The 13046-nt window shown below is 36.6% G+C and overlaps 1 protein-coding gene across 2 annotated transcripts in view; it reads right to left on the bottom strand.

Annotated features, from left to right (window-relative positions):
- Window positions 1-13046, bottom strand: part of LMBRD2 (LMBR1 domain containing 2) — a 32544-nt gene that overhangs the window by 17707 nt on the left and 1791 nt on the right. For both annotated transcript variants that reach the window (XR_009275940.1, XM_058823657.1), the window contains exons 2-9: window positions 7992-8218; window positions 7476-7555; window positions 5178-5273; window positions 4143-4310; window positions 3066-3276; window positions 1536-1610; window positions 1096-1209; window positions 339-522 (exon numbers count right to left, since the gene is read on the bottom strand). Coding sequence is in view for 1 of the 2 variants with exons in the window: in XM_058823657.1 (XP_058679640.1) it covers window positions 339-522; window positions 1096-1209; window positions 1536-1610; window positions 3066-3276; window positions 4143-4310; window positions 5178-5273; window positions 7476-7555; window positions 7992-8165 (1102 nt within the window). In the remaining variant the exon portion in view is untranslated. The remainder of the gene's footprint in view (window positions 1-338; window positions 523-1095; window positions 1210-1535; window positions 1611-3065; window positions 3277-4142; window positions 4311-5177; window positions 5274-7475; window positions 7556-7991; window positions 8219-13046) is intronic.

The raw sequence follows: 13046 nt of genomic DNA, 5'->3' as shown, positions 1-13046 counted from the left end.
GAAAAACAAACACACAGACATATCCGAAACGGGTTAATGAGAATTACACAACCAGAAACAGAACTCGCTCTCAAAAGGCTTCAAAGTTTGCTGTTGCTTTATTGCTTTATAACATAACTGCTACTGAATTTGTAAATAAAATTGGGGCTTATGGCCAAGAGCATAAATTAGGATCTGATAGCTCTTCTAATGTATTTATGTATTACATAAATACATTAATATTCCAGACATGCTTCCCTCTGCTGCAGCTGAACTTCCTACATAAAACAATTGGTTCTTGTTACAAAAAGGTATCAGTTATGCTTTAACATACCTAAAACCTGCATGACAGCACTTACCAACCGTTGGTGTATAGAAGTACTGAATAATTTTATTTTCTGGTTCCTGGGAATGAAAGGTATGAACAAACTGCCGAGTTGCACTGCTTTCATTTTTTGCCACATCTTCCAGGTAAAATGCTTGCTCTAAAAGAATTTGCCACTGGACCTGTGTACGACGATGTCTCTGCACTGAATAGATTACCTACAATAAATTGCAAGAAATTAGCGTTTCAGGGTACTTGTTTCAAAAAATGGCAGAAAATTCTTGCAAAATCCCTTGAAAACACATGCATTGCAGAACTGCAAAGTCTGTATCTTCAAAAATGCAGGTAGGTAATTCTCTAAAATACATAAATCATGGAAGTACTACATACACGATTACTGAGTTTTGCAGCTCTTTCATCACAAACCATCTGTAGCAGGTAAATCCTACTTTTCCCAACCTACCTCTTTATTTTTGCATCTCAGTAAATATCAAGCTTTTACTATAATTTCTTTTCCAGAATGCACTGTCAGTCAACCATTAAAAGGCTTATTCACAGACAGCTTTAACCCTATCAAGATACAACACAAGAAGAACATCTTTTACACATCCAGAACTTAGATCACTTGGTATATTAATTGTCTGTGCATTCTCTCACCAAGAAAAGTTTCTGTTAAGTAGCTTAAACCCACTGTACTCAACAGTCCAGATGAAGTGCGTTCGAAATCTTTGACTAGCATTTACTCTCATTACAACAGACTAAATGAGGCATTCTCCCATATATTAATATACCTGCTTGTGAAGTTTGGCCAAACTTTTTTCACTGGGATAACTGTTCTGTCTTTCATCAAAATCTTCATAATCATCCATGTTTCTACCCATTCTTTCCTGGTACTCAGTAGGGCACTGGAAGGAAAAGGGAAAATTAACTGGGAGACAAAAGAGTAGCAAGCAGCTTTGGCTAATTATTTGTAAAAGTTTCCTACAACTGAAAAGCTCACTCTAAGGATACATTTTTCTCTCTTTCTACAATGCTATGTCAAAATACATCTGATAATTCCATATGTCATAAGAAAATACTTCACAAAGAATTTCAACTCAGTCTCAACAGAAACTCAGAAGTCAACTAGAGATTTTATATTAAGAGCAAAAGAAAGTAATGTACAAGTATTCTATATGTGCAGGAAACATTCTCCCAGCTGAGTAATTATGGTTGATGAACAATTGGTTACCTTTTTCAGTATAGTATCAACACATTTCCTCAAGGGGTGGTTATATTTGATACTCTCACTTACTTTACGGACTTCCTGTTGAGAGAAAAAAAAACAGAATAGTTTACCTATGCTATAGTAAAATATCAATAAAAAAAAATTTCATTAACTATAAATTTTTACTGGTCAATTAAGAGTTGCAGCCCTCCTAGTCAGCCATCAAAGCTTAAAAAAATACAGCTTCCTAAAAGCCATAGTTTTACTAAATATCTCATAAAAGGTAAATGAAGTATTGTAAAGAACACTTAATGTATTTTTTTAAAAAGAACAGCAGTGTACAAATATGCAACTACATAAATACATGGAGGATTGGTTTCTATGCATGAAGGCTGAAATAGAAAAGACTTTCTTGTTTAAGTTACAGATAAAAAGGATATAAAGAATAAGTCCCACTGTCTGACTCAGGGCACTGACCACCACTTTAGGAAGCCAGTTCCAGGGTGAGACTAACCACTCCCCTGGTGGTAAGGAACTGCTTCCTCATGTCCAGTCTGGACCTCTCTGGACACAGCTTTCCCCACGCATCCTGTCACTGGCTGCCAGGGAAAAGAGATCAGCATCTCCCTCTCCAGGCATCTGAACAATGCTCTTAGTAATTTGCTTCAACTTTTGGTCAGCTCTGAAATGCTCAGACAGCTGCATCAGATGACTGTTGTTGGTGCCCTCCAGTGGAAATATTCTATCTGTTTTAAGTGCTATCCTGGTAAATAAGGGTTGTCATTGCTTATTTTCCAGTAAGTTTTGTAGTTATGTCCCACTTAAGATGTTTTAACTGTTTAAGCAGTTTCTTCTAAATGCTGTTATGGATGAACGAAGACTCTATTACTGTTACGTGATTAAGAGTCTATTTGTGTTACGTGTCAGTACAAATAACACGAAACACGAACTGCCACCCTATCCTACAACAGGGTATTCCAGCAGAAGAACCAAGCCATGGTATCCCAGCAGAAGAACCGGAATAGCTATTCAAAGGGCTAGATTTCCGTTCTGTTCTTGAACTACAGTAGAGCCTATTGCTCACTGATACTCTATTAACAATAGAGTCTCTAAACAAACTTTGAAAGAAACAATTATCCATATGTTCTCTTCTTAAAGAGTATGTAATTGCGGCCCCACAATTTGGAAACTCTTCTTGAGAGTCCAGAAATACACTGCGAGCAGAGCATAGAAGAAGTACAAATTTTAACACTAGTGAAACATCTATACACTGCCTATTCAAGCTCATTCTGAAATGTTATTTGTTAGTGACCAGTACTACACCGAAAGTGTCAATAAAAGAATAGACTCATAAAATAATGGTTATCAAGTAGCTATTACTTTTAAGTTTGTCACAGCAAGGACTATTTCTGTTTTGCCTTTTGCATAGGATTGAGTGCTGTCAAGGGGCATACTATGATGGTAAGCTCATGCTACAAGTGTCCAACACCAATGAATTCACACATGACTAACAGCAGCCTTCACTTTTTTCCACAGACAAGGTTAGTTACTTACCTCCATAATATCCTCTAAATTCTCCTCTGCATCTGCTTTTTCAGTCATCAGTTTGGCAGCTTTGAAGTAAGTCTTCATGAGCAGATAACCCCTCTTGGCCCCATTCCAGTGAGAACGAGGGATTTCCACCAAACCATAACCCAAAAGCAACACAAGAAGGAATAGACCCCATGTGTTTGCAGCAGCTATTCCAATAGTCTGAAGCTGGTTCCTAAGGAAACAACAGTATAAAAAACCCAAACAAACAACATTCTCCTATCTTGGCTGCAAGAAACCAGCCTTGAGGTATCAATACGTACCAATGTGGTTTTTAAGTTTACAGGAACAGACTCTGGTATCACCTAGATTTTTGCCTGGAGCCAGTCTGCTGCCTGGCCGTATTTAAAGCTGCCACAATTTTCCTGTATCTACTGTTCTGCCCACTACAGATGGCAGATAAGAATTGGTTTGTTTGTTCCCAAAGAAACTGTTCTCCTAAAGGAATGTGTTCCCTTAGGAAACAACATGAACTTACCAAACCTACTGAATGTGACTGAATGTGAGGTCAAAATAGCATAATGGCAGTCACTGTAAGAAACAAATTCAGAATCCAAGATTTGTATTGATAATATTGTGTTCAGGAATTTTATTCAGATGGAATTTCTATTCCATCTGGTATGGATACTATAAGCAATTTATTGATGTCAATTATTTTAACTTTTCTTTTCACCATTAAAGTCTACAGTATTTAGAGGCACTGCATAGGAAATACAGATTTTTTGAAATATGTTGTTCTGAAAACACTGGAAGATTCTGCACTAACTTTGCAAATGTGTTTGTATGGAGAAAAAAGCACCACTGTAAATACAAGAGGATTCCTCTGCTATACATAACAAAATCAGAGTATCAAACCCCAATTTTCCATAAATATTCAAAAAAGCCAATTTCATATACAAAGTTAACATAGTTTTCTAACTGACTAGCATATTATTATGACTAAAAGTAGTTTTTTTCAGAAAGACCCATTTCATCAACAGAAGAAATTATCCATGACAATTGTGTTAGAACTCATGGAAGTGTTTACAGCCTTATTCTTACCATTGTAAATTAAAGTTTGGGTTTACAGCCACATATATTAGAAATGCTCCAAAAATCAGCAAGTAAGTGCCATAATAGATGGCATTTTCAATCAGAGCAGTTTTAATCTTTCCAGTGATGGAGAACCCTCCTGATCTAGCATATGACTGCATAAAAGGTAGCAGAATCCTAGGAGAAAACGAAACAAAACAAAACCACATCAGCCAATCAGAAAAAAAAAAAAAAAAAAAAACACCAAAAACCAACAAAATAAAAAACCCATCAACCCCCACCAAAAAATCTCCCAAACACCCAAACCACCAACCTCCCCAAAAAAGAACTTTAGCAGTGTCAGGTTACCGAGGCACGGGTGTTAAAAGTTTTAAGACTCCCAAGCTTCTAAGAAATTAGCTACTTAGATGTTTTTATTCTAGATGTACCTGTCTGATGGCAAACCTTACACAAGCTGCAGATAAAAACAATACAGTTAGCTTTGCTATGAAAAATCTGTGATAAGTAAGAATGAACTACCAACCCTGATATCCCTGAAACTACAAAAATAATTATCTGATAAGAGGTTGATCAGAAACTGCACAAAGCACAGACAACCCAAAACCCCATACACAAATCTTTTTTCTGTAGTTCTACCTAAATCTTTGTGCAATATATCTGATAAAACCAACTAATTTACAATATTACTTAAAAATTACCCAAATTATTAATAGAATTATTTTGGTATCTGGCTGCCTAAAACCCATTTATTTCAGACAATTTATCCATAAACACCTACACATGTAAATTGCTTAGTTTCAACTACAAAAGGGAACCAAGGATAAATGGCTGCCACCTGAACGTTGCTTCCATAGAAGCAAGAAAAAAAAAGTATGACTAAATTAGTATAGTAATTATTATCGAAATTTCACTACTAGCAAATAATATGCAATTTAAAAGCTCTTTTCCATACTGATATATATTTTTAAAGAATGCTATGACTGTTAAGATGGTCCATTTAAGAACTGCATCTTACTCCTTGCCATAATCTTTTGCCTTACTTACCATGTTAAAAACTGAGATGTCCAATACACAACACGCCAGAAAATTGGCATAATTCCATCAGGAATATAACTCCAGGGTTTGAAACATTTTTGTTTGCTGTTACAATGTAAAGAAGACTATTGTTAGTTGTAGAGCCCTGAGTATAAAAAGCAACTTCCATAAATTCCTACCTAGGAAGTTCTTTGAAAAGAACATAGAAGTAGTACAATGTTGTTCAAGCACACAGTCAACAATCAACTGTCTCCCAAATAAATAAACCAAATAATCACTAGAAATATTTATAATTTTTTTAACCACAAATAATGCATTTGGACATGACATTTTTCTTAGAGAAAAAAACCCAGAAGCTCCAAGACTGAAGAGCACTATTCAATAAATCATTTTAAGGTTACAGTTGTTGGTTTTCAGTAGTAATTATTTCATGCACAGAAAGAACACTTGTTTAAACAGAGAAGCATTAAATTTCAGTTAGTGCAGGTTTTTAAAAAATATCGAGGCACATCATTATCATCTAGAGCACTCAGTCATACAAAGAACATATTAGTTGTTTCTTTTGCTACCCAGCTGGATCAAGTCAGTTTTATATAAACTTTGATTCAATAAGCCAATACTCTTCAGACAGGTAATGTTCACTACAGAAGACAGGAAAGTCCTATGAGTCCGGAAAAGGAAAAGGAAAAGGAAAAGGAAAAGGAAAAGGAAAAGGAAAAGGAAAAGGAAAAGGAAAAGGAAAAGGAAAAGGAAAAGGAAAAGGAAAAGAAAGGAAAAGGTGTCCATCTAAACTAAGACAGTTTATTTTTTTTCCACACACCTGGCTGGGTAATGAAGCAAGGGTGAGTCAAGGCGCAATAAAGTCAACTTAGATGAGATTACCTAATGAGAAATAATTGGTATTTTCCAGGGTCAAACTAGTTAAGCCTGAGTCGTAAGTTTTTATGTGCACGGCCTAAATATTTTCAAAATTATCAACTTAAGATAGAATGACAGGTAGTATGACTAAAGGTTTCAGCACCTCCTCTATGACAGGCTGAGAGAGCAGGGGGTGTTCAGCCTGGAGAAGAGAAGGTGCCAGGAGACCTTTCAGCACCTTCCAGTACCTTAAGGGGATTTATAAAAAGGAAGGAAATGGACTTTTTATGTGGGCAAAGTGACAGGACAAGGAGCCATGGTTTTCAACTGACAGAGGGCAGGTTTAAATCAGGGATTTGGAAGAAATTCTTTACTATGATGGTGGTGAGGCACTGGCACAAGTTGCCAGAGAAGCTGTGGGTGCCCCGTCCCTGACAGCGTTCAAGGCCAGGCTGGATGGACCAACCCGGCCTAGTGGAAGGTGTCTTTGCTCCTGGAAGATGATTGGAACTGGGTGATATTTAGGGTTCCTTCCAACCCAAATCATTCTGTGATTCTAAGGAAAAAAGTTTGTCTGAAGCTATAGGTAAATTGAAAGGTTACTGAATAGTTTTCAAATTGTGTATATAATTAAAGAGGTTTAATTAACATCCACTTGGTGGTCCTAAGAATAGGGTGCAATATTGTGTGACTGTCATTTCATCATTTTTCCAGGCTCCTCTTTGGGGCAGCAAGACTGGCAAGACTTTGCACAGACATATCAGCTGATATCTTAAAGGCTCAGATCATCTTACAGATAACTACACTGCCCACATCAGTAACACAGGGAAACAGCCAGTGTAGGCTAAGGGATGAGCAGCTACGGAAAGAGCCCACATTAGTCCACTTCTCCATGGTTAGGGATTACTTTCTTCCTGTCAGGACACCCCTAGCAGGCTACCATTACTTTGGTGGAATACAGCACATTTCAGATAACTGCAATTACCATATATATGTAATGATAAGAAGCGATTAGATATATCCCTGACATATAAGACAAGTAGCTGATTTCATTCATATGGTATAAATTAAAGGTATAAAATTAGATTTTCAGGTTTAAAGTCTTTAAGGTTGTAAAGGATAAGCATTCATCAAAGCCTCTCCTTATAACCAGGATTGCTCAAAAAGCTTAGTCCTATTGCCTTAACAAGAAAAAGGAAATCCAGTGACATTAAAAAAGAATAGTTGGGTAACGACCTAGAACTACTAAATAATTACTAGGTAATTACTCTCAGCAGATAAAGATCCACCTTTAATCACCTTTTCTCTCACTCTCCTGTGTACTCACAAACTTCAAAATTTGCATCACACAGATAATAGTTATTCATCAGTATTAAAAACACAATATGCTATCAATTAAAAAAGAAAATAATAAAATACAGTCTAAAGAAAAAAACATGTAGTTCATACCTTGGAGCAAGAGTAACATAAGAGCCATTACTTTCTGCAGGACTGGAGTTAACCGCAAGCTTGCATCGATTGTAGATAGTCTAAAAGACAATTTATATCAGTGATCAAAGAGGTAAAATACTTATTTAAAAGTAGTAAGTCTGATTTTAAAAACATTTCCTGTACTCCAGGTTTACATCTGAAATTAATTATACCAATAAACATTGAAATCAACATACAATCAGCAGTCAAGTAAGTAAAATGCTGACAATGTCCTTATGCTGCCTAAACAGATAAAAAAATTGCTACAAACAAATGATGAAATTTTAAAATGTTTTAAATAGATTTGTTATCTGATGAGACGAACAAAAAGTGAAATTAATTATGAACACAAGGCATTGTCATGTTTAATTTATTAAGATACTACATGGAAGATTTCTTTGGTGTTTCTAAGAGATGGTCCCCTGCAATCACTACTTCAGAGAAATACCGTAAAAATTTGATGCAATTAAGCAGGAAGTCCTGCACGTTTCTTACCGTACTGACATCCAGAGGCAGTATGAACACAATCAGGAAGCAGAGATACCAAGCCAATAATGTTGCTATGATCACCAGCCTGTGCTGTTTCTTGAAGTCTCCATACCGGTGAAGTAGGAATAAGGCCAGGAAAAAGACAAACACTATCTCGAGGCCCAACGCTGCACCACTCATTGTTAAATGCTGGCCCCAGCCACACCACAAGCACTTGGGAAAGCAGATCAAAACTGCAAGACAAAAAGAAATTCAATTACATTAAAATCTCTAGAAGATATTTACACAGAAGAGTTGTTCAATGGACACTTTGAACATATTAACCAACTTTTCATACTTCACATGACCAGGATTCTTATCAGACAAAACCAAAGATTTTCAGCCAGGTGCCCTGAAGTCCTCTGAAGAAATCAAAACATGTCATTCCAATGCTGTTATTTCCAGCAACATATTAGAGAAACTCCTGGTCATCATGTTGATATACAATAGATCCAGGAGGCAAATCTCTGTCCTTAAATACACTACTAGCCCAACTCTAGGTCCAGGACAAATTTCAAGATGAAAATCTATTCTGCTCTTTTCTTCTCCTTTTAGAAGCAATCAACTAATTTCTACAAAGGGTTAAATATTTATATCAAGTATTTCTGGATAGCTAATGAACAACATTTTAATGCAGTGTACCTCAAATACATATTTAAAATCTATACGTAAGAGTTAACAGAGCATAAAAACGCAGCAACAAACGTGTTAGTCTACTTGTAATGCACCTCTTTGAGGTTTGAAATTTCAAGAATTTCAATTCACCTTCCTACTCCTCCAGTGCTATTCAGAGAAACAAGGGTCTCAATTCATTTGGTATAGTTTGCCATGATGTATTTTTCCTCTGCTTGTCCTTCTGTGTTTAATTACTCTGTTACAGTCAGGACTGCTGTAAGAAAGTTCATATTGCTTCATACAGACAAGCTATGATACAAATGGACAGTGAGCTGCACAAATCCACTACAGAAAATTTCACTGACTTGCTACATTTTTATTTAAACTGCTTCAGACCTTTTGAAAAAGCATAATTTTATCACAGGCATTTTATGCATTGTTAAAAAAAAAAAAAAAAGTTTATTACTCTGGCCAGTCTGACTTGTCTCTCCATCAAGATTAACATTTTGCTGATTTGATTTGAGAGAAATAGTTTTTGCTATGGCTTTGCTGTTAAGACTTCCAGTACTTTCACTTTCCTGGAGATCTAAAAGAAATGCTATTACTGAAATTCCCCTCTACTTACTTTTAAATCTCTTTAGAACTTGGTAAAGTGAAGCATCTCTTTTACTAATTTCTCAGTAAATTGCTTAAGCAGATCTATTAGGCTTCAGGGCACTATGTAGGGAAAACTCTCTTATTTACACTAAAAAACCTCTAAAGTTTGTGATGCCATTACTACCTTGAGGACAAAAAGGAACAATTATTCTGTGACTCCTTTTTTCCCCCTATCGAGTTACCTTTGTGTTTCTAGTCAAAGATTCACACTCTTTTTCTTTACTGCCTTTCATTAACGTGTTTATCAAACTATCAACACTTGCATTAGGACAAATCACCCCCTTACTATCTTTCTGTACTCTACTTTAGCTGAATAATTTGTACATTAAAAACTCAGGATATCTCACCTATTTCTCAATCACTTATTCAAAGCAAGTTCTTGACTGTTCTATCGTACCATTATTGCTTCCTCAGAAAAGCCTTTTCAATTTACAGTATAGCAGCCAATTCCAGAGAAGCAAAAATAACAAAACAATTACGAATCAGGTTCATTAAGGCACTGCTATCTGGCACGCAGCTTTTCGTGCCCATTACAGCCACACCTTTTGCTATGTAAACAAAAAAATTATACAGCATGCACTTCATTAGTCACAAAGTCTTATTACCGTCACACCTAAAAAGCTTCTACCAAAACACAAGGTAAAAAGTTTTTGTGCAAGATGCTGCACTCAGCTACTATCATAAGGGTACCTGCAGAAGTATTATAAAAATGTACTCAATATGCTAAAATAAAGAAGGAATTGATTCCTACCACAACTTAAATAATTTTCAAAGACAGAAGTGACTTTGTAGTTATCAGTAAACTACATCTTTATGTTCTTTTCTGGTTCCTATTTTAATCTCAAAACACAAAAAGAAAGGCCTGTTTTTTCAAAAAACTGAGACTAATAACAGAGTTGTTTTGAATTACTGTATACACATTTTAAAAATAACTGTTTAAAATTTTTAGATATAAACGATTTAAAACCAGCTCTCCACATAGAAAGATTAAACAGAAGAAACTCTACAAAGTGAGAAATGCAATGCTTGAGAGGAGCTCTTCTGATGAACTAAGTCCAACTCAACAGCGCAGACATATCTAGACCTGTGCTACTAGAATCAGGCCTTAAAACACATTACTGCAGGCTATAAAGCCATGCCTTCCTGTGGAAAGCAGCACTTGCCACCGAACCTGGTTGTTAGCTCAAAGAAAGGTAAGCTTCTTACCTATCATCCTGCTTCATCACTTTATTTAGACAGCCGTCTCACTATTGGCATACAGCTACCTAGTATCAGCTGACTGGAATTCCAGAATCACTAAAAAAAAATCTTGTCCTGAAATAACCACTTCAGGAGGGTTCTCTAGTACTGTACAACCTTCAGCGGCTTAGAGGATGCTCCTGCTAAAGCAACGACAAAGTAACAAGAGCCCTCACCGTGAATGGAGAAGTATTTATGGGCATACTCAGTTTCTGAACAACCACGCAACTACAGATTAATACAAATAAGATTAAAAGCTGAAACACTGGCACGAGAAGTGCAACTTAACCAATAAAACATAAGGACATGCTCTTGCGTTGGCTTAGGATTTTCCTGCTTCTTTTCAGACACAGACAAAATCAGCTAAGTTCTTAATTTTACCCAGCTACTAACACTACATGCATCATAAAGGGCTCAGTTCAGGCTTAATTCCTTTTATATGACAGACTCCCTACTATCAACAGTATTAAATTACCCTGCCAACCTGAGAGTAACTGTGCTCACAACATCTACATTACAAATGAACTACTCTGCCTGGTACAGAAATCTCAGGTTACTAAATGAAACAGCAGAGAATGAAAAACCCCATACTTTCTTAGAGCTTTAATGCAGCACCAAATTTACCAAAGACACCCCAGTACTATATTCCTAAAGAAGGGCTAGAAAGACTAAAGCATATCTGTGAAGGATTCCACCAGTCTCCCAACAGAACAACTGGGGAGGCCTGAACAGATGTTAAACACTGCTTCACATGCCTTACTAAAAAGTTTAAATAGGAATAGGATGTTTCCTTCACAAATTCAGCTTTCTTAAGGCCTCCAAATTCTTTCCCTCCAGGAAACACAACACTACTTCTCTATCCTGTATTTCTGTGGTTGATTGCTCCTGCTTAACACAGGAACAAAACTCTGCTCAGCTGTATCCGTTCCCGCCCCCTCGCAAGTTTCCAAATCTTTAAGGCATTTTGATTTACACTACCACTTTCAGAAAGACCTGAAATCTCTGGTAGTTTTGTGCCTTCTATAGTTTTAATCACCGTACTATTTCATTAGGGGAACTCTGAAAACCATTAGAAGTATTTGACAAGGAAATGGCCTCCTCAGCCACAACAGTGGCTCTTCCCAGCTTTGCTTCCCAAGAAAAAACATGCTAAGGAACAATCAAAGTCCTACTAAGCAATACATAAGATTATAAACTGATCCTCTTGTATACAGTAGGTCTATCAGTCATTACTTAAATAGATTAGATTACTTCAACTATTTGTCCTTGACAAACCGATGCTGACTTTTACTCACCTATTATATTCTATGTACTTACAAGTAGCTTTAGCACCAGATTTTTTTTTTCAGGAATTCAAGAAGAAGAGGAATCTGCCTATCTGTAGCTCTGCCTGTCCTTCAAATATTACTAATGAAGACAGCAACCATGCTTCTGGTTTTCCTGTCTGGTACCCCAGACATTTCTAGAATACTAAAGACTTTTTTTTATCGTTCTTCAAGCATTCTCAGGTGGAGATCAAATTAATTTGAAAAAGGTACATTTCTAGACATTTTGGATATTTCAGCTGAAACACCTGAAAAACCGAATACTTACTCTGTATTTTTAAAGATCATAACTACATCTGTCTGGAGAAAATCTGTCACCAAAAAAGCTGCCAAACTATGAAAGGGATTATCAGAGACAGTCAGCAACAGAACTGAGAGCCTTAACATAGAAAAATTATATATCTGGGCAACAGCATCTGCCACCTCAAGCTGAATTCCTAGCTCACCTGCAAGTACAAAAGCTGCCATCTCCAGCAATATATCAATGGCCAGCTCAATGATGACCTTCTGCCTTTCTGTCAGAGAATAATCTGCTAGTTCTTATTATATATTCTTATTACTAGCACACTTCACTTGGCAAAAAAACCCCAGTGTTTGGTTTCTGAAGCCTGCCCTGCTCAGCAGAATTATGCTGCTAAGAGTCATAAAGAAAGACTTCACTCTACAGACATGCAGGAGCAGACTACAGCCTTCAGTACTGACAGAACTGCCCCACACCAAGAATCCTTGATACTTCCTTCTTAAAACAACAAAATGGGCTAATTTACTATTTCAGAACTGATAAACAGAGAAGAACAAGAGGCAAAGAAACGACACAAGTAGTCCCTTCAGCTATTTCAGTATTCAAGTCTGCATAGTGTGTTGTGGGGGTTTCTTTTAGGTTGGTTTCAGGTTTAGAGGAGGGGTGGCATCATGAGTTTTGTTTGGTTTTTTTCTTTGGCTGGTTTGGGTTTTTCTGTTTACTTTATTACTACACACTGGCCCTTACAGCTTGGGGGAAATAGTAAGTATTTATAAAGACAAAGAGCTGCTTTATCTCTGTACAGTGAGAAAGCTATCTAAAGAAATAAAATAGCCACAAACTGCCCAAGAAAACCAGAGAAATTATCTGATTGCACTATTTGAGAGAAACAACCTCTGAGATTAGTGCAGAAAGCAATTTGCATGGCTTTGCTCTTCTAGGACA

Source organism: Ammospiza caudacuta, chromosome Z (genome assembly GCF_027887145.1).
Source record: "Ammospiza caudacuta isolate bAmmCau1 chromosome Z, bAmmCau1.pri, whole genome shotgun sequence".
Lineage (NCBI taxonomy): Eukaryota > Metazoa > Chordata > Aves > Passeriformes > Passerellidae > Ammospiza > Ammospiza caudacuta.
Note: the sequence above shows the minus strand (reverse complement) of the source record. Positions and strands in the feature narration are given on the sequence as shown.